This window comes from Bombus impatiens, unplaced genomic scaffold (genome assembly GCF_000188095.3).
Source record: "Bombus impatiens unplaced genomic scaffold, BIMP_2.2 scf_4015, whole genome shotgun sequence".
Classification (NCBI taxonomy): Eukaryota; Metazoa; Arthropoda; class Insecta; order Hymenoptera; family Apidae; genus Bombus; species Bombus impatiens.
The window spans coordinates 45145-63529 of NT_180434.1; the positions used below are offsets into that span (position 1 = coordinate 45145).

Genomic DNA, 18385 nt, shown 5'->3' on the forward strand with positions numbered 1-18385 from the left:
TGTTTAAGATATTTCATGGGATATCCATGGGGTGTCCACATGTTTTGGCTTAATTTTTGGAAATTCAGTGAAAAGGAGAAACATGTCACCATGTCCATTATGTTATTTGTCTTTCACGGGTACCTTAGGGAACAGGATTGAGCATCATGGGAAATTCCCACGGTAAAGGGGAAACTTCGTCATCGATAAAATATCAAATAATTCGAAAAAACGACGATTTATTCCAATAGTTTCGTGTAATGAATTTATTCAATGCATTCGATAATGTGTTTTTAATCAATTGAAAAAAAAGAAAAACAGGAACACTTCTATCATCTTACTAACATCGAATAATTCGCTTCAAGAATAGCTCGATTCGTTTATTGATTTATTTCAATTGCTCGTTACTTTCGAGATACAATAATTCCAATCGTGACGAGAGAGAACAAAATTTGAAGTTTTTATACGTTGAAATAGATTTAAACGCAGATTTAAATACAAATATATCGATTGAAAGAGGAGGATCTATGTACGAAAAGAAAATAAGAGAAAAAGAACAGCAATAAGATAGATCATCAGAGGAAAATATCGATTATATTTTTCTCGCAATAGGTATGCAGCGCGCGCGCTATCACTTTTACAATATTTACAACGGTTACAATAGTAACGTATCGTACAACACGGTGATCATCACCCCAACTACCAAACAGTACCTTCGATTCTTTAATTTACATCGATTATAAATAATAGTAGCTCGCAATTGGCAATGTGTACACGTGTATTATACATGTGATTTAGTCTCGTGGTGCTAACGTGGCGGCCTCGAGCAACTCCTAAGGTTACTATAGTATGGAAGTTCGATAATAAAATACTTCGATGATTAAGATGTAACTGGGATCGCCAGAATACTCTATGGTCATATTTGTTAAGTATTGGGTTTTGGAGATGCGCGCGATATTTAAATAAATGCGGTTTAAGATATAACAACGGTGATATTTGTACCTTTGTTTTCTCTTCTAATACGAAGGAGGGTGTGTTTCTTTGGTCGGTTGGTACAAACACCGGTCAGTCTTCGGGTCTACCTAAGAAATATCTACTGTATTTATATATAAGAGTTTCGACCAGCTATGAACGACTATGTAATGTACATGTCTACAAATTAAGTATGTATCTCGCGCTATTCGTTCGGATCTCCTCCGATCTCCTCACTTTTCACCTTATGTACAGTTACACGCTTGTAATTTCTTATTGGCGAATAAATGCTAGGGTTAGTACTTTTACAGAACATTTCGTGCAATTAAATCGTATAAAATCACTCGTCCATCGTAGACACGATCGCGTTATTTCCCACCTCAGGCATCTCGAGTTTGAGAAGAATTTTAGCTGTTCACGTCCAGCGTGTAATTCGCAGAAATTCTTTTCTTTTTCCGTTATTTTAATTTCATCTTAGATTGAATTTTTTCGACCGTTAATGTTATCTCGAATTTGGCTGATTCGAACATTTTCTCGAATCGTCGATTCAAATCCGTCTGCTTTTTCTACGATAAATCCGTTCGATTAAAAATCTCATTAGCATTTGAATCGAAATCTTCGTTAAATACACGATCGAAATCGTTATCTTAGCTAATGTTGACGAACGTCATTAGCGATCAAACGATTAGATTGGTTTACGTCTAAATAAACGCTTAAATGGTGGAAGAGAAAGAGATGAATATGTTAAGAGGTGTTCTTACAATTCTTACAAAATGAAAATCGCATTTGCCACACGAACGTAACCACCCGCTATAGAATATCCGAAGCTTAACTTATATTAATCTCGAAGCAATTATTCAACGTAATTGCCACAAGGTGCATATTCTTCAAACAAGAAGCTTAAGTGATATGTGAATAAAGTATAACAGACCTAATGACCAGCGAATTTCACAACAGATCGTCACTCAATATGCTACAATACGATATAGTAAACCTCCGGGATCGCAAATCCTTAAATTATCATCTTCTTAAATATATCAACTGTACAGCTATTCTCGTTAGAGTCTTACGCAAATTCGGCAGTATATTCAGCGACATTTTTAATATTCCCAATATTTCTACTATATATTTCCTCGTGATTCACTCGACATGCTGATTTCACTTGGAGTTTTTCACGATTTTTCACTGTATCCTCCGCCCGAAATAATCTTCCATATTTCCGATGGTCGAACGCACCAAATCTTAGCCTTCCATTGAACAATCTGTTCGCGTTCATCGTTCACCATTATCCTCGAATTATCGATATTCGAGCGTTCTTGCAGGAAATCGTTGTTTGTCCCACTAGAGAACGTATCACAATAGCACGACTCGTTGTTACAGTTGGTATCGACGTGCTATGCGCAAGCCGCGTCTAGTTCGTGTCAGTGAACGAACTGATGATGTGCTTCGTAATGATGCTGATAGTGAATCAGGTCTTGCACTGAGCTTGGACTATATTGCTGCGAGTCTACGATCACACTGGTGTAACTGGCTGGCGTTGCTTCTTGATGATGATAGGAATGCTTCGCGGGATTATTGTTAGTATTATAGTGACTCAAATGGGGTTGGTACGAAGATTCATAATGTTGAACATTGCTGGAAGCACTGGTACTCGCGGTTGCATTGTGAGTCTCGTTGTTGAGACTGCAATTAGGGTGCATGATCACGCCACCGACTTCGTTTAAATTAGATGGCGCCGAGTCAGGCATATAGTGATGATAGTAAGGATGATAACTGTGCGGTACGGAGTATACGCTCAGAGCATTCGGTAAATGAGTATCCATGGCGTCTGTGCTGCAACAGGAACTCGACGAGGTGGAGTAAGGTCTGTTCTGTTGGCTACTTTGGGGACTGTGTTGTTGCTGCTGCTGCGGTGGTGCTTGCTGCTGTTGAGCTTGTGTCTGTGGTTGCGGCTGCGGTTGTGGCAGGTTTGACGGAGGCGTCGAATGATCTAGTAGATGAGGGGAGTGCTGGTGTTTCTGTTGAGCGGTTTGGGGACTGTGTTGCTGCAGGTTCGACGGGGAGTTTGCGTGATGCATAGGGTGAGGATGTTGCGCTTCTTGTTGCTGCGATACCGAAGCTAGTGGGTCTTGATGCATATCTGAAAGAAAAATTGTTCACTTTTCATTTGAAATTCAATACCTCGTAATAGAATTTCGTTTATATGAATTTGTCGGGGGACAAATAGTTTATAATTGCAGATATGTAATTGGAATTGATATAATAGAATACATAGTTCGTTTAACCAGCCACTGATTAAAATTCCTTTCAAATAAATCGAGTTCATACAAACGGAGATCTACTATATTTTAATTATATATATATAACAAGTTTTCGATCATTCGCCGAGAGTGTCATTCGTCTTTCGATTCGAGTCTGCGATATTTTTTTAGTTTTTATGTTTCTCTACATACTTCTACTTATCGTATTATATTATATTATATTATATCTGTTATATTACTGCATCTTGGATACGCTTGGATACTATGATCATTTGTAAGAGATGTATTACAAAAATGTTGATTCAGTGACTTGGGTTTCTTGTGGCAGTGCGTCTCGTTATAGTTGCCAGGACTGGTCACCGGTAGCACGATGATCAATTTTTAGATTGCAAATCGCCTGTCGATTCAAATTCTCTCTCTCTCTCTCTCTCTCTCTTTCTCTCGCTGGATCTCAGCAACGTTCAGCTCCTGAACAGTTTTTATGAAATCTTCAGTTAGAAGTTAGAAAGCATTTTATCCGCCTGAGATTCACGAGAGAATGATCTTGAACATTATTGCCGATGGCAAACTTAAATAAAGTCGGAAATTTCCAGCATTTCAAGTAGAGGTTTAAGATCTAAACTTAACACGTTGAGGCTTCTTCGTCAGAGCCATATATGATAATTGTACTTGTTGAAACTTGGTTATGCGAAGGTATTGCTAACTCAGAGTTTCTTTCTCTCGCTGGATCTCAGCAACGTCAGCAACGTTCAGCTCCTGAACAGTTTTTATGAAATCTTCAGTTAGAAGTTAGAAAGCATTTTATCCGCCTGAGATTCACGAGAGAATGATCTTGAACATTATTGCCGATGGCAAACTTAAATAAAGTCGGAAATTTCCAGCATTTCAAGTAGAGGTTTAAGATCTAAACTTAACACGTTGAGGCTTCTTCGTCAGAGCCATATATGATAATTGTACTTGTTGAAACTTGGTTATGCGAAGGTATTGCTAACTCAGAGTTTGACTTGCACAATTATAATATCCATAGATTCGATGGAAACTCGACTACAAGCGATTTTCGCATGGGTCATATGTTGATAGCTGTTCGTAAGTCATTGTTCATTTGTTTTTTGTAGAGATCCAATGTTCGGTATTTTTGCTGCAGCCAGTGACTTGAATTTATATGCAGGGCACGCTAGATCGGTCGAAGATTCTTTTCCTTTTCGCCGTGCATTTACCTATTTCTAATTGGCCATTGCAATTTATCAAGCATCTCTTGGTATAGTGATTCGGTTAGTGATCTTGTGTACACATACTTCCCTCTTTTTTCGCTACATAGATAAGCTTTTTCGTTATGTAAACAGCTTAATTTCATCGGTTCATTTCAACTAGACTTTTTACTTAACTTTTGTGGTAATATTTTATAGATTTAGTTTTCTCTTCGGATTTCGTCAAATTTTAACTTGAAATGTGGATCTCGTACTACTCGGTCCTAGTATCGACTTCGGTTTCTCTGATCTTAAACCGTTTAAACCTTGTGACGCTCGAACGTCGACGTTAATGGTCGATTTACTTTTTACTCGTAAGATACTTAACGACATCGTAAAGAGCCCCGAAATTGCAACGCAATTCGAATTGCGGATACCTCGGCTTTCTATTAGATCCCGTCTCCTTTTTAAGCAGGAGAGCTCGCGCTCTTTATGGCCAACAAAATTGTTTAAGTAGGTTTGTTACAAAGGTTAATTTTCATTGCGAAGAAATCAAGTTTTCCTGTACTTCAGCTTCATCTTCAGATACACCTACAGGCATAGTTTACTTTCTGTTCTCTCGAGATAAATGCTTCTCATATTCTAACAAACTACAGTCCGTAAACATAATGATAACGACAATAACAACGATGTTAGATCGTAAAGCTTTATATCTATTTAAAAGTTTTGCTTCAGAGCATCCTTACCTCCATATTGGTAAAACCAGTCGGAGTTGTATTTTAGATTGTCTTCGTGAGAGCTGCTGTTTACGTTTTGCGGCTGATAAGACGGCGACAGATAATGATTGTGATTCGTCAGGTCAACGTACTCGGGTCTAGGATAAGTGGCACCGTTTGCGTAATCGTTATCAGGCGATTCCTTTGATCTGGTTCGATATGCCGGTGAACGGGGGCTGTGATTGTCCAGCTCGTTGATGCTTCCGCTGGTGGTCTGTGTCGACAGAGGGGTGTTGGGAGGATTGCTCGAGTTGGAGCAGTAGGACTTTTGCTCGCAATTCAACAACAGGTCCGTGTTCTCTGGTTTCGTCAACACGTAGTTGACCGACACGATACAATGAGGTCGGGAGCTTCGGGAATTGTGCACTATCGTGACGTACGACTGCATCCAGACCCATCCTCCTGATTTCGTCAGAAACCTGTAGTACTTGGTTATCACTTGGCCCTTGTACAGTACTGTGAACAGAAAGAAGGAGAATAAAACACGTTGGATTTATCGTTATCTCGACAATCACTCTGCTATCTACAATTATGTTTCTTGGTCGATCGACCACTCAACGGACGGAAATCATTTTTATAGTCGAATATTTTAGAAAAGGCTGTTTCGTGAATCGACGAAAGGAAATTTTCGAGCGTAACGTCGATCGTACAATCCGCAGGCGCAGACATTAGTGGCATTATGTCAGGCTCCCTTCGAGTTGCGCTCGTGAAACTGCGAGTCTGTTCAAACAGTGATAGCAGTAACAGCCTCCTCCTCTCTTGCCCTCTTCTACCACCCTTTGTCCCCTCTATCCCCTCTCTTCCTTCTCGTTCACCCTCGCGTTGACGTTCACGCACACACAAATACACACACACGCGCGCGCGCACACATATACACACACGTAGACATCTAGACACGTATACACATCGGGCCAGCCTCTCTTTTCTACTCTGCTCATAGCGCCATAGCAGCATTGTTCAATCAATAATGTACACCGTGTATGTAATACGTATGCATATACTTAGACTTTAAGGTGTTGGCGCGCCACACAAGACGGGACAAAGAAAGAGGAGGAGAAAAAAGGGAAATGCTGTTATACTGCGATGCTTCGTCTGAAAAGTCGACTCGCGGAGGATGGGAGCTAAGAAAGATCAAAGGATATTTCGTCAGCGAGGGCGTCGCCGAGTTAAGCAGCGTCAGCTGCTTTTGGCCTTGCGAGAGCCTCTTCGAGCACTCTGATACCACGCCGACGCCTCTGACACCGCTTTCGAATACACACGCGTCAGGAGAAATAAGGCCTATTTCGATCGACACCTATTTACTATTCGCCTCGTTCATAGTTACAGTTGTTACGGTATATCTATCGTATCAATTTTTAACATCTTTGTCTATAACGTTTTCAACAGTAATTCTATAAGACCTGGAATATTTGTTCGTGTTTCGTATAAACATCCGATATAGATATTAATATCGTGCAAGTTTTAAGACAAGTTACGTTTCAAGTAAGAATATCAAACGTGTAAAAATAGTGTGAAAATTTCAGCGTTTACTTGCAATTCGAGTATAGGTTACTGCCTTTGAAGATGAAATTAGAGAATGAAAAGATAGAAATTGTTTGAGATACTTACAGGTTCCATGAGCGTGCCTCAGTTGCATCATGTCGCAACCATGCACGTAATGATACAGCGTCTTCTCGATCAGATCCGGTGGATCATATCCAGTCAGTTGCGATACACTGCAACAGCAAGAAGAAAGATGAAAACACCTCACAATATCCGCTATACTGTCTTCCTTTGGCTACAAATATTTCAGAGAGGAATATATTTATTTTTGCCGGGATTTGCCAAAGTCCAGTCGAATTCGAGGTTTACATAACCGTCGTCATCCATGGAGATCGATTTTCCGGGCGCGATATAAAATTTCATCCCGCGTTCCATCGCCCTACCCCGTATTTATACTCCGTCACGTGTTCATTTCCCAACGTGTACACGCGACTGAAACGCGTATACGTGTATGATATAGCCTTGTCTGCGCGGGATATTTATTTGACGCGAATAAAAAAAAAAAAAAAAAGAAAAATAGGAAGAATAAAAAAAAGTGGAAGGAAGGGAAAAAATATCTAGCGAGACCGTGGTAACACGAAACTGATTTTAATGGCCGCCGAGCAGGACCCTTCTCTCCCCCGGCGTCGAAATATCGACGACGCAACTTAACACCGTACCGTAATTACTGCGACAGAAATAATCTGGCTCGTTGTTTCGTCGAGTTTCTCCCCCCCTTTTTTTTTCTTCTCCCGCTGGTCGAATTCGATCGAGCCACCAGACAAATAAAAGTGATTCACCGAAATAATGTCTGACACGATTGATTTTCTTCCTTACTTCGCGTCCACGAAGATCAACTTCAAGTCCAACGACGCACGAAACATGAACATGTTCTGATATAGTTTCACTTCTGTTAGACAACGTCCCGGTAGAGAATGACCCACCGCTAGTAGACCGACTTTTCGAATACAGTGTCGACCAGCACCGTCTTCGTATTCCGAGCCTACCGGTCCCTCTACGATACACCTTAGGTAGCCGGAACAATGTATCACCTGTAACAAGTAATAAATTCATCTATGTAGAGAAATATCGTTCGCGAACACTTTTTGGTTAAGATCTACTATCTCCTTCTTTTATTTCGATTCTAGTCTTTCCTGAGATTCAAATTTACTGGATTTGCATGAAAATGTGCAAAAATTTTGCGACACCTACCGACGCTTATATCGCTTCAATTATACAATTAGTTTTTAAAACGAAAGGTTGGAAAGTTTTTCAGAGAAATTAAAAATTGGCCCAACTTGCTTAGGCCGGGTCTAATTAACTTCTCGCGGAGGAATTTCGTAATTAACTTTTGATCAACTGCAGGGCCACAGTTTAAAAGTAGGAAAGGGAGAATATTCAAACGAAAGATCGCAATTAAGGGCGATATACTCGACATGGAGGACTTATAGTTATTTACACATGTGCACGTGATTATTCTTAATGTTATACAGCGGTTCCGACAGGACGTAAGTGCGACACTCGAGCGAGTTCATCGGGGGGGTTGAAGTGCGGATTTTCGCGTGGAACAACGCCGCTTCCGGGGGTAAATTAACAATTCCTGCTTAATTAAATGGCCGATGAAATGGAAAAAAAGCCTCGTTCAACGTCGCCTGTGTCTCGAGTAGATGGCGGATTTGTAAAGCAAATAGGCTTGTTCCGTATGCCCGCGTTGCATTCTCGCTTCTCTCATATGCAATTTCGCGATGCATCGGCGCGGGCCCGAGCGTGCGAGTACGGGAACACGAGGGTGAAACCGGCAAGAAACGAAATACATAATTCGTAACGGGGTGCGGACTCGCTCGATTCCGTCTGTGGAAACGAGCTCGAGTGACGCGCTGAAGAATCGATTTTTTAATAGGTACAGTATCATCCAGTAATAAATTGAGCTAAATCGAGTCTCAGAAGACAAATTTTTTAATTTCTTTATACAGTAACATAACAGTTTGATACTCGATGAACAAATGATTTGCTTCCATTTACCCAAAATGGAATTCCATAAATTCCATAAATTCCACGGACGATGTAAAAAATAATATTCCTAACATCATCTCCGCAATCTTCTCGTCGTGGCTCCCGAACGATTCGATTAAGTTTAACTCGATAAAATTTAGAATCAATGAAATTCTAATTCGCGTTTCACGAAAACGATTACGCAATAGATGATTGCTCGCTGCCAAAGTGATTTTTCTTTCGTTTAAAATTCCAACTTTGGTTATTTAAAAATGAAGTTATACGATGTATATTTCTGAACCCTATCAAATACATTAGAAACGATCGTTTATGAAATTTCATAAATTTCTCACTTATCATATCTTCGAGAAACTTGTATTTACGAATCTAACAAGTTGTTCTTTTTCCAACTATTTCAGAGTGACATATTCTTTCTTTTTGCTTCTCTGCCACAATTTACCTATGTACAAATTTCTTAAAACCAGTTGAACATTATAAAAAAAAAAGTGCAAGGTTCGTGATTGCCGAAGATCGCGACCCTTCGACTCGTTTGCGCAATCGTCGATCTAATTCACTGAAAATCAGACGAAGCGCCTACTCGCGCCTACGCAAAATCCGGCCAACTATAGGTTTGGTCTTTGTGTGTCTAAGTGCCATACAAAAAGCCACCTTCGTCCCATGTAAACCCCTTCGGCGAACTCGCCTTTAACAGCTTACAGGGGTTGCATTCATGACTTTGCTCAACGCCTATTGGGGTCTTTTCTGTGTGCGATTTCGTCGAGAGCCACGGTCATCATAGCGCTACAGGCTTGAACGACTATTTGCCAAACATTTTCCTCTTCGAGGGCAGTCTCCTTCGCCACGGCAAGTGCAAAGTGTTGCAGGTCCCTTTCTCTGTGCTTACCCTTTACAAAGGATAAATGAAAGGATGGTTATTGCCCGAACATATGTGGAACATTTGGTAAAACCAACGTGGATCATCCGTGAAAGTATTGGGGTGGATATCCTGATTTTCGGTAAATCGTTTGTGGTATTAATGATCGTAAATCGTGGCGAGCAATTGTCGACGAAATCTGGACCGCGCCAGGGAGACTGATTTAATCGGATCGATGAAAGTAATTTGGGTAATCCATGAATAACGATGCGCGCCGTGTTCGGAACATCGATCCCAGCCTCGAAAAGTGGATTTCAGATATTCGCTTTAATATAATTGGTAGCTTGAGCGAGATTCGAGAATATTCGAAAGAATACGGTAAATAATTATACGTGTAAAATTATTAGGACGATCGATTATCTTTGACAGAGCGTGATTTAATCATAAAATTAATGGACCTGTAATGATTTTATTTAGCATAGAATGAAATCGATCTTTAATTTGCATTAACAGAATGTTCATAATTTTCAAATCCAGCAAAATTACATTGTCGTTTCAGAAACTCGTTGTCGTCGTGTTTCTTAAATTTCTTAATTCACGAATCACGTAAAGAAGATTCTTGTTGACTGATGAAAAGACTAGCTGTGTTAATGGAAACTGTGATGTCTAAACGAAACACGTATATCGTATATTTAATCTCGTAAGATATTATTTAGTAGACGATTTAGATTTGTATTCTACCGATTTTACAGCGTTATAAACGACACTTCGAAGTTATTAATTCGCGTAATTAATTCTTGATAGAATAAAAGAAATTTTGTAAATACGTCAACAATTTTCTGATTTTTCTATCAGAGAAAACACGCTACCGAAAGCAAACGGATGGAAAGACACGTTCGAAATATAGAAAAATTATCTGGAAAGCTGAAATCGAAACGAATCGAGAACGAAATGGAATCGACTGAAATAAAATTGTTCCACAAAGGAACCACGGCCACGTAGATTGATCTTCGTAAATTTCGATTATTCCGGATATATGAAACACGTTCACGTAGCCGGTGTTTTTATTGCAGGAAAGGAACGGATGCAGTTTAAGCAGCCTTCTACCTGGTGGCCGTTTTCTTTTCGACTGGCGCGTGACCAGGACAATACCGTCCCTACTTAGCTCGCCACTTCTTATCTCTTATTTAGCATTTGAATTTTTATTCGTTTTATGATTTCCTGTGCAAGCAGCCTAGGCGTTATGCTAATCGTTGAACGCCTTCTCCTCGCCGCCTTGTCTCGCGGTTTGTTTGCTGCGAATATTGCGCGATTTACGAAACCCAATAAACCGATAATCGCGTACTTTCGTCTCGCAAGATAATCGTTAACCCTCGAATTATTTCAGGAAATTTCTCGTAGTTCTAACGCAAAATCCATCTTCTTAAAATACGTGTATCGTTGTAATTATATTATCGTTATTCGTAACGCTAGAAGTCAACCAATGACCAGAGTATCAAAATGAATGGTATATGCATACGAAAATACAGAGTAGTGGCCTGAAGATTACAGCGGTGTAAGCGAAAATTTGGAAAATTCTCGTTTAATTATTTTAGGTTTACAAAATTTGTGAAAGATGGGCAATTTTCTGAACGTCGGAAAGACGTGAATCGAAGAATTTTTACATAATTTTGATTACGTTACCTTGTATCCCTCCGTGACTAGTCCCGCACATCTCTTCGCCAAATTGCACTTCATTCTGAGGATAAAGACGCGTTCTAGTTCGATTTCGCCTCTGGAGTTTGCAGGCGGAAAAGTGAAACCAGCGAGATCCGCCGGGCTCTGTGGTAGGTTTAGGACCGATAACATTTCAGCGTGATCGTTCTGGTAGATGTACTCAAAGATACTGTTACCCGTTAATTCCACCTGAACTCATTAACACTTCACGTCAGGTGATTCTGCGTGAAATTCTCATCTTCCTAGCAGAAGCTTAGAATACTTGCATTGAATAATTCGAAATAGATATAAGAAGGAGATAAAACGTATATATCTGACCTGTGCCATTCCCAAATGCACGCTAGCGGTTTCGCTTATGTACATAATTTTTCCATCAGGCGCCAACACAAACACGAAACCATCCAAGGCCTAAAATAAAGAAATCTTCTTTCAAACGTAATCCAACGATCGCGGAGACGAGAAAATAAGGAGAAGAATATTCTGGTCTTTAGAATTTAGATTTCAACGCCTCGTTACGGCCTGATCTCTTTCGTATCGAACAGAACAGCTTTCAACTCCTGGTCGCGCCCTTATCTCGTTCAATTCGATAGGAGATGAAATTATAAAAATCAAGAAAATGAAGCATCTGTCTGTGGTACTACCAAAGGCTAAACGTTGACGTTTATACGTCTGACAACGTATGCAAGACCGTTAGATCGATTTATATGGCGCGACACAGAGAACGATGAGTGCTTACTTGCAAAATATAACTAGTCACCTCCTTGAGGGCGATTTGCAGGGATATGTTGCCTGGCTGGGAAGCGCCCCATTCTTCTCCGAGCCCTGAAAAATCATTTCACCGCTGTCAAACTTTCGGCTGAATTAATTTTCCTAAACGACGGCGACATTTAAATGTCGCTGAAAGTATTCCTTTTGCTTTTCTATTGCTTGGGAATAAAGAGAAATTCACGCTCGGTTCTTTCGCTCGTTATTGTTTTAAAACTTAATCGTTGCCATCTAACAACTAAGAAAAGAGGTTTTCTCCGTAAGGACGCGGCACACATCGTACGAACGCGTCGGTCTCGTCATCCCGATATACATGTTTCTAGCGACGTTTCATACACGACGTGTAAGCAAGCCTATAGCCAAGTATTTCGTGTCTGCGCATTAATTACATTCACGCGCGCGCTGCCACAATTGCAGCTGCAGGGGCGGTTTCTGCAGCCGCGTGGAATTTCACGGAAAATGGCTTGATCGTTGCCACCTCGGCGGCACGGTACTGCGACCTGATATCACAGATATTTATCTCATTGGTCGACAATCTCGTTCGGATTATTCGATGAAATAATTTTTAGCTAAACGATTATCGATAAAATTCACTGACTGACGATTAAATAATTTCGCAGTAACGATTAGACGTAACACGCGCACAGTGTGGCGATTTCTTGATACGAACGATCGAAACAGAACGAGTTTATTTATCCTTTTGAAAGTATTTCACGCCCGTTTACCTGTTCAAAGGCTAATTTTCCACGCGAATGAAAAAAGGAACACCCTAGAAGTGTCACAGAGTGGGCGACGTGTCTCTTTTTTCTCTCTTCCTTCTCCCTTTCCTTTCATTTTTTCGAAGAATAAAGACGCGACCGTATTCTAGAGGGATGCAGCCACTTGAAATTCAATTCATCGATGTCGTAAGAACGCGAGGGCAGGGGGTGAGACGGGGGAAGCCATTGTAACACTATAACAGCCCCCATGCTTTGCTTACAAAGCAGCGGGGACTAACAATGCATTAAGTGCGCAATCACATCCATCTCATCCGATACTATTTGCCCTTTGCGCGTAAGTGTCCGGTGGCTGAATTAACAAAGAATATCGTCCCAATCCGTTTACCGCTAAGTGAAGTTTATTACTCGGCGCGTAGTATCAAACCCGCGTAACCACTCACTCGGACAAATTACCAATCGATTTGTTTCTCCGACTATTTTCGAAGCGAATCCCGTTAAACATCCTCGAACGGGATTACCGAATTTTTCTCGATTCCTACTTATTAACTCGTTGAAGGCCGATTTTTTTTTGCGATTCTTTCCGATCAGTCAATATCGCGAGATTTTTCTCTTTAACGTTGTAGCTGAGAGAAGGAATTCCAAGGAGTCGCTTAATATCTTTCTCGTTGCTATCTTCTTCGCCTAAATTCTAAGATTTTAAGAGACGCGAAGAAATATTGCTCGGTCCTGAATGGGTTAACAGTTCGAAATTCTGCTTGCATAGTCATCTCTTCTAGTTGGAAATGTTATGTTTTATGGGATGATATTTTAGAGTAGTACCGTTTGGGAACAACGCTCGCATCTTCAAGTAACTAGTCGTCAATCGAATGACACTAGCCTTATCCATTTGGCCCGTGAGGGCGGCTGGTACAGGCAATAGCTTTGCGAGCTCCAGAAACTCTTGATTCTCCCTGTCGCGGCGGATTCGCGCTGCCTTCTTGCTTTTCTCCTTCATTACGACTTCCTGCGGGCCGGACGTACTAGGGACAGAATTACCGTTCAGAGGATAGTGATTGTGCGAGCTGAGGTCTAGAGTGTCTGAAGATGAATTGTTGTCTGAAACAGAAAAACATCGCGGTAAGGTTACAATTATAAAATACGAAATTTAAGTAAGCGATGAGAAAGAAAGAAACGAAGGAATGCATTAAGCCAAGAGTTATAAAATTAGAAGAAAAGGTAACGTACGTAAACAATACGCGAGAATGAAAAAGAAATGGCGATACTGTAGGAGAGAGTTCACGGACGTAACGTTGCTAATATCACTATCGACGTCGTCGAACAACGATACAGCACCGAATGCCATAACGACGCCGAAGCTGCTCGTTATGAGAACCGAAAGCAAAGGGAGCAAACCGTCATTAAAACGCCGGCAAGAGAGCAATCTAACGACGTAGCTACCCATCTACCGAGACTTCTCACGAATGGAAATTTGCTTGAATAATGCATTTTTTTCCTGCTCCGTCGTTTCAGTCACCAATTCCGCGACTCGATCTCAACATCTTGCTTGTAAAGTGTATAAGAATATACGCCGACTACGGAAAATTTCACCGAACACAGCCTCGTATCTTTCTCGCGCATTTATTTCTACGAAGAGAATCTTCGTTCTTCGATTATTTCTCAGTGATTATTTCGTAAGAAAGATTCCTACAAAGAGTAATACGACGAAGAAATGTCTAAAAGTAGTTTAGTAGTAGAGTAAAAGCGTTTTGTATCTAGCGAGAAAACTCGACGAAACGAATTCGGATATTCTCGGTTTTAATTAGTTTCACTCGTAAAACGACGGAGAGAAAGGAAAATAAAGAATGCGGGGACTCGACGAGACTAGAGGTACGTATTAACGTAGTACCTAGAAGTACCACAGAGGAGTTAACACGCATAACAGCGTAGAAATGAATCGGTTGTACTTGTCCCTGTATTCTTAGAATCAACGGTTAAAAAACATTCATTCCCTATAGGTACAAAGAACGTCGTAAAGTTTTCTTCTTTGTCGTGATTGTGGAACGAATAGGTTCATGAACGTGTATGTAAGTTTAAAGAGCCTGAATGAACCGAGCTTAAAAACAATAATTGGAACTAGCAAGTACGACGCTACGACGCACTGAAAAATTAACGACGAGTAGATAGGTCTGGTAATGATTCGATTATCGAAAGAAATCGATAAAACACATTCAATTTTTTCTTTTTTTCGCGTTGTACGTCCTCGCGAAAGGATCACAACGATCGCCAACTAGCTCGAACAAACGTTGAAAGAGTTATTTCGAGAAAAAGTAGATCGACGAGGATTTTCAAAGTGACATGTTTTGGAACAAACTTCGATATCTTTCTGAGATTGTTTCCGTCTCCAACTATCGACATAAGGGTCGCTCTTTAAAACAACACGACGACCATGAAACTCGCCGGTGGACGCCATCTTCTACGTTCGCGTTATACGCGCGAAACTCGATCAAATACGTTTACTCTCTAACATTAACACTTACATAGGAATTCGTTCGTGACACTTGGACACTTGAAAGATTCCGCGTGCTCCTCGTAACATCGAGTTGACCACGTGTCCTGGACGACACGGACGATTTTCACGAAACTCTCGGCTATATCATCGAATTTGTTCCAACATTTTCTTTCGATCGCATACACACTTGTACGCACACACATATACACACATATATACACATATATGTAATCATTAATACGCATTAATACGCATTAATACGCATTAATACGCGTTAATGCGCATTAATACGCTTCCTCCGAACGAAAAAAAAAAAATAAAAAAAGATTCAGAGATAAAACGGAGGGGGAATCCTCTGAAATTTGAAAATTTTGATTCCTATCACGACCTTGAAAATGCATATGGAATGAATCTCGACAAGGGATACACGCACCACGACTGACGTCCTTTGCACTGAAATTACGACTAGCGTACAAAGTTGTGGAAACCTCGTGTCGCCTTTCGTCTTTTTCTCTTTCCCTCCGTCGGCATATTTCTCCTCCTACTGCTGTTCCTTCGCTTTCATCTCATCCCCGATGCTGTTTCTCGATGGGGTAGGTAAGCCGTGAGGTACCACCCTTATTTTAAGCTCCACCCTTGGAGCAGGGTCAGCCGAAAGACCCCTCTGTACACGCACGTGAAAACTTCTCTGTCTGGGTTCTCCGTTGTAGGCGAGAGAGACGAGATAGGAAGATGAAACGAGAGGAGAGTAGACTAGCTACAGAGGGGAAGGAGAAAGGAACGGAAGGGCGAATGAGAGAAAAACAGCAGAGATTGTCGGAGAAAGCCCAAGTGGTCCGCGCTGGACCGTCATATATATCGAGGTGACGGGTGACAAAATCGAAAGCAAAGACGATTGCTGGTGGCGGTACTGTTCCATTGTCGGGGTTCCCGCTGCGAGACACCCGTAGCTGGCCTCGACTCTACCCACAATTACTCGTGAATCTGGAGAAAAAACTGTCGGAAGTTCGGGCTATTGAAATATTACAAGGGTAATCGTTGGAACTACCGTTCCGATTGGCGAACAGAATTTATTACCTGTCTGTTCGTTCTTTTAACGACGTGCAACCACCTGTATTTTATACGATAATTATACGAGAGATTATTAGAGTGGACACTTTCTAATTTCGTCGGAACTGCGTTGCAGCATTTTGTATAAAAACGATGGAAATTTTGCGATAAAATGTAGAATACAGTTGCGTAAGAGGAACGAATCGTTTATCGGTTGACTCAGCGTCGAAACGAACAATAACGAGAATAGAATTTTCTGAAACAATGTTCGGAAAGAGTTCGCAGTCCGATGACGAAGCTTGAGACGCGACGATCTCGTCGCGTGTACGAATTCTTCCGGGGCAAAAACCCCAAAAAGACTGTGACAGGTTAGAACCTCGTTTTATGACTGGGCTATATAATCACCTTGCTGTGCACCTTTTTGCCAAGAGCAAAGTGCATTTCGAAATGGGAAACATGTGTCGCCAAAATGTTTCGCATAAAAGAAAGAACCTGCCGTTACCGGAACACAATGTCCACGACCTTAGGGAAACACGTTTCTCGTCTCCTGGCGTTAGCCTCGCAAGCTTACTTTGGTATTCTCTGTTAAATACTTTCTATACACTTTGGCTCGGGTCGACAGGTAGAAAACATCTAATACGAAACATGTGCTTCTTCCTCGCCTTCTGTCGTCATCCTCGCACCTTTCCAGGACTAAGACGAGACTTCAACGGTTGCTGGTAGTTTATTTGCGAACCGTCGTACCAATGGATACCCGCGGTACGCTTTAGCTACACTTAGTTGCAACTCGTAGCTGCACCTTAGCTTGGTCAGGACTATCCGGGGAAACGTGTCATTCGAGGTCATCGATTCATAAATATTGATTTTTTCAAGGATAAAGTGACTTTGGGACGTTCGTTTTACGGAGAGAAATATTTTTCTTGGATATCTTATTTTTTATACTTATGAAGTGGTTAGTAGAAATTTTATCCGGGCAGGACAAGAAAAATATTTCGTTGTACAGAAGATACGATCGATGTACGCGATAAATAGTCCAGTAATATATTTACGTGATATACGTACGATCTTTCAATGCATATCATGATATTTAATACATACATTTTTTTTTTTTTTATTTATTTGTTGAAATTACAATCAATTCTCGCGTTGAGAATTTTCAGTAATTTTTCTGGCGTGGCGCAGTGACATGGACTAATACATACATATATGTAATAATACTCCTATTCAGCGATGGTCGAATACGGTGTTTAATTTAAAGTTTCCTCTACTTATGGATTATAATTTGCGATGGAGTGCCTAGAAAATTTCTAAACTGTTGTCATTCGTTGAACACGTTATATATCAATAAGGAAAGGAACAGTCGCGTCGATAAAAATCATTGCACGAAGAATTCGTAAAATATTTACGAACAAGCAACATCGTTAAAGGAATGAAACCAAACACACGTACGCATTCTCTTCCGTGTTTCGTAACGCGTGTCGTTTTTAAACAAACGAATTTCGAACGCTCTTTGACAAAACAAGACAGCAGCGATATTCCCTCCCCTGATCGATCCGCGATATCGTTTACGAACACGCTTTCTCCAACGTTTTGAAAATCTGAATATCTTTCTCTCCCCTCGTACTTACGAATTCCAAAATCTCCGATTCATCCGATGCCGAGTCTATTATCTTCCCAAACGTCTTTACGAGCAAACGTTTCCTAAAATCGGGAATCGCTTGGAATTTTCAAAGAAATATCACGGCGTAGGATCTGAGGAAACAAGAATGTCTGAATCGTGACACCTCAATGCGACATGGTCGACCATTAGAATTAATGAATTCGTCGGTCCTTTGAGCAAACCCTTGGTAAACTCGACAAATCGATTCGGTTTCGTTTTGGAGCGTATCCAGCAGTGCGATACTAGGTCAAACCGTGAATTACCATCGTCGAACGATTACGGTGGTACACGTAGAAAAGTCGTATACAAACGGGGGGCACAGGCAACACAATTCTTGTCGTTCGTGACCGTCTCAATGCATTGTGGAGGGTGCGCGAGCCTGCAACTCCGCAACGGCTTAACATCGGCTCACCTACATTCTCGTT

The 18385-nt window shown here is 40.9% G+C and overlaps 1 protein-coding gene across 4 annotated transcripts in view; it reads right to left on the reverse strand.

Moving 5' to 3' along the window:
- Nucleotides 1-346: 346 nt before the first annotated feature.
- LOC100742767 (single-minded homolog 2) overlaps nucleotides 347-18385 on the reverse strand; it is a 31395-nt gene continuing 13356 nt past the window's right edge. For 2 of the 4 annotated variants that reach the window (XM_033324573.1, XM_012393706.3), the window contains exons 2-9: nucleotides 13582-13857; nucleotides 12015-12100; nucleotides 11597-11686; nucleotides 11246-11467; nucleotides 7534-7748; nucleotides 6784-6890; nucleotides 5146-5631; nucleotides 347-3091 (exon numbers count right to left, since the gene is read on the reverse strand). In XM_033324573.1, coding sequence (XP_033180464.1) covers nucleotides 2373-3091; nucleotides 5146-5631; nucleotides 6784-6890; nucleotides 7534-7748; nucleotides 11246-11467; nucleotides 11597-11686; nucleotides 12015-12100; nucleotides 13582-13857 — 2201 coding nt within the window. In that variant the 3' untranslated portion in view covers nucleotides 347-2372. Of the gene's footprint in view, nucleotides 3092-5145; nucleotides 5632-6783; nucleotides 6891-7533; nucleotides 7749-11245; nucleotides 11468-11596; nucleotides 11687-12014; nucleotides 12101-13581; nucleotides 13858-15278; nucleotides 15411-18385 lie in introns of those variants that run through there. The other 2 variants (XM_033324571.1, XM_033324570.1) reach the window with 2 other exon arrangements.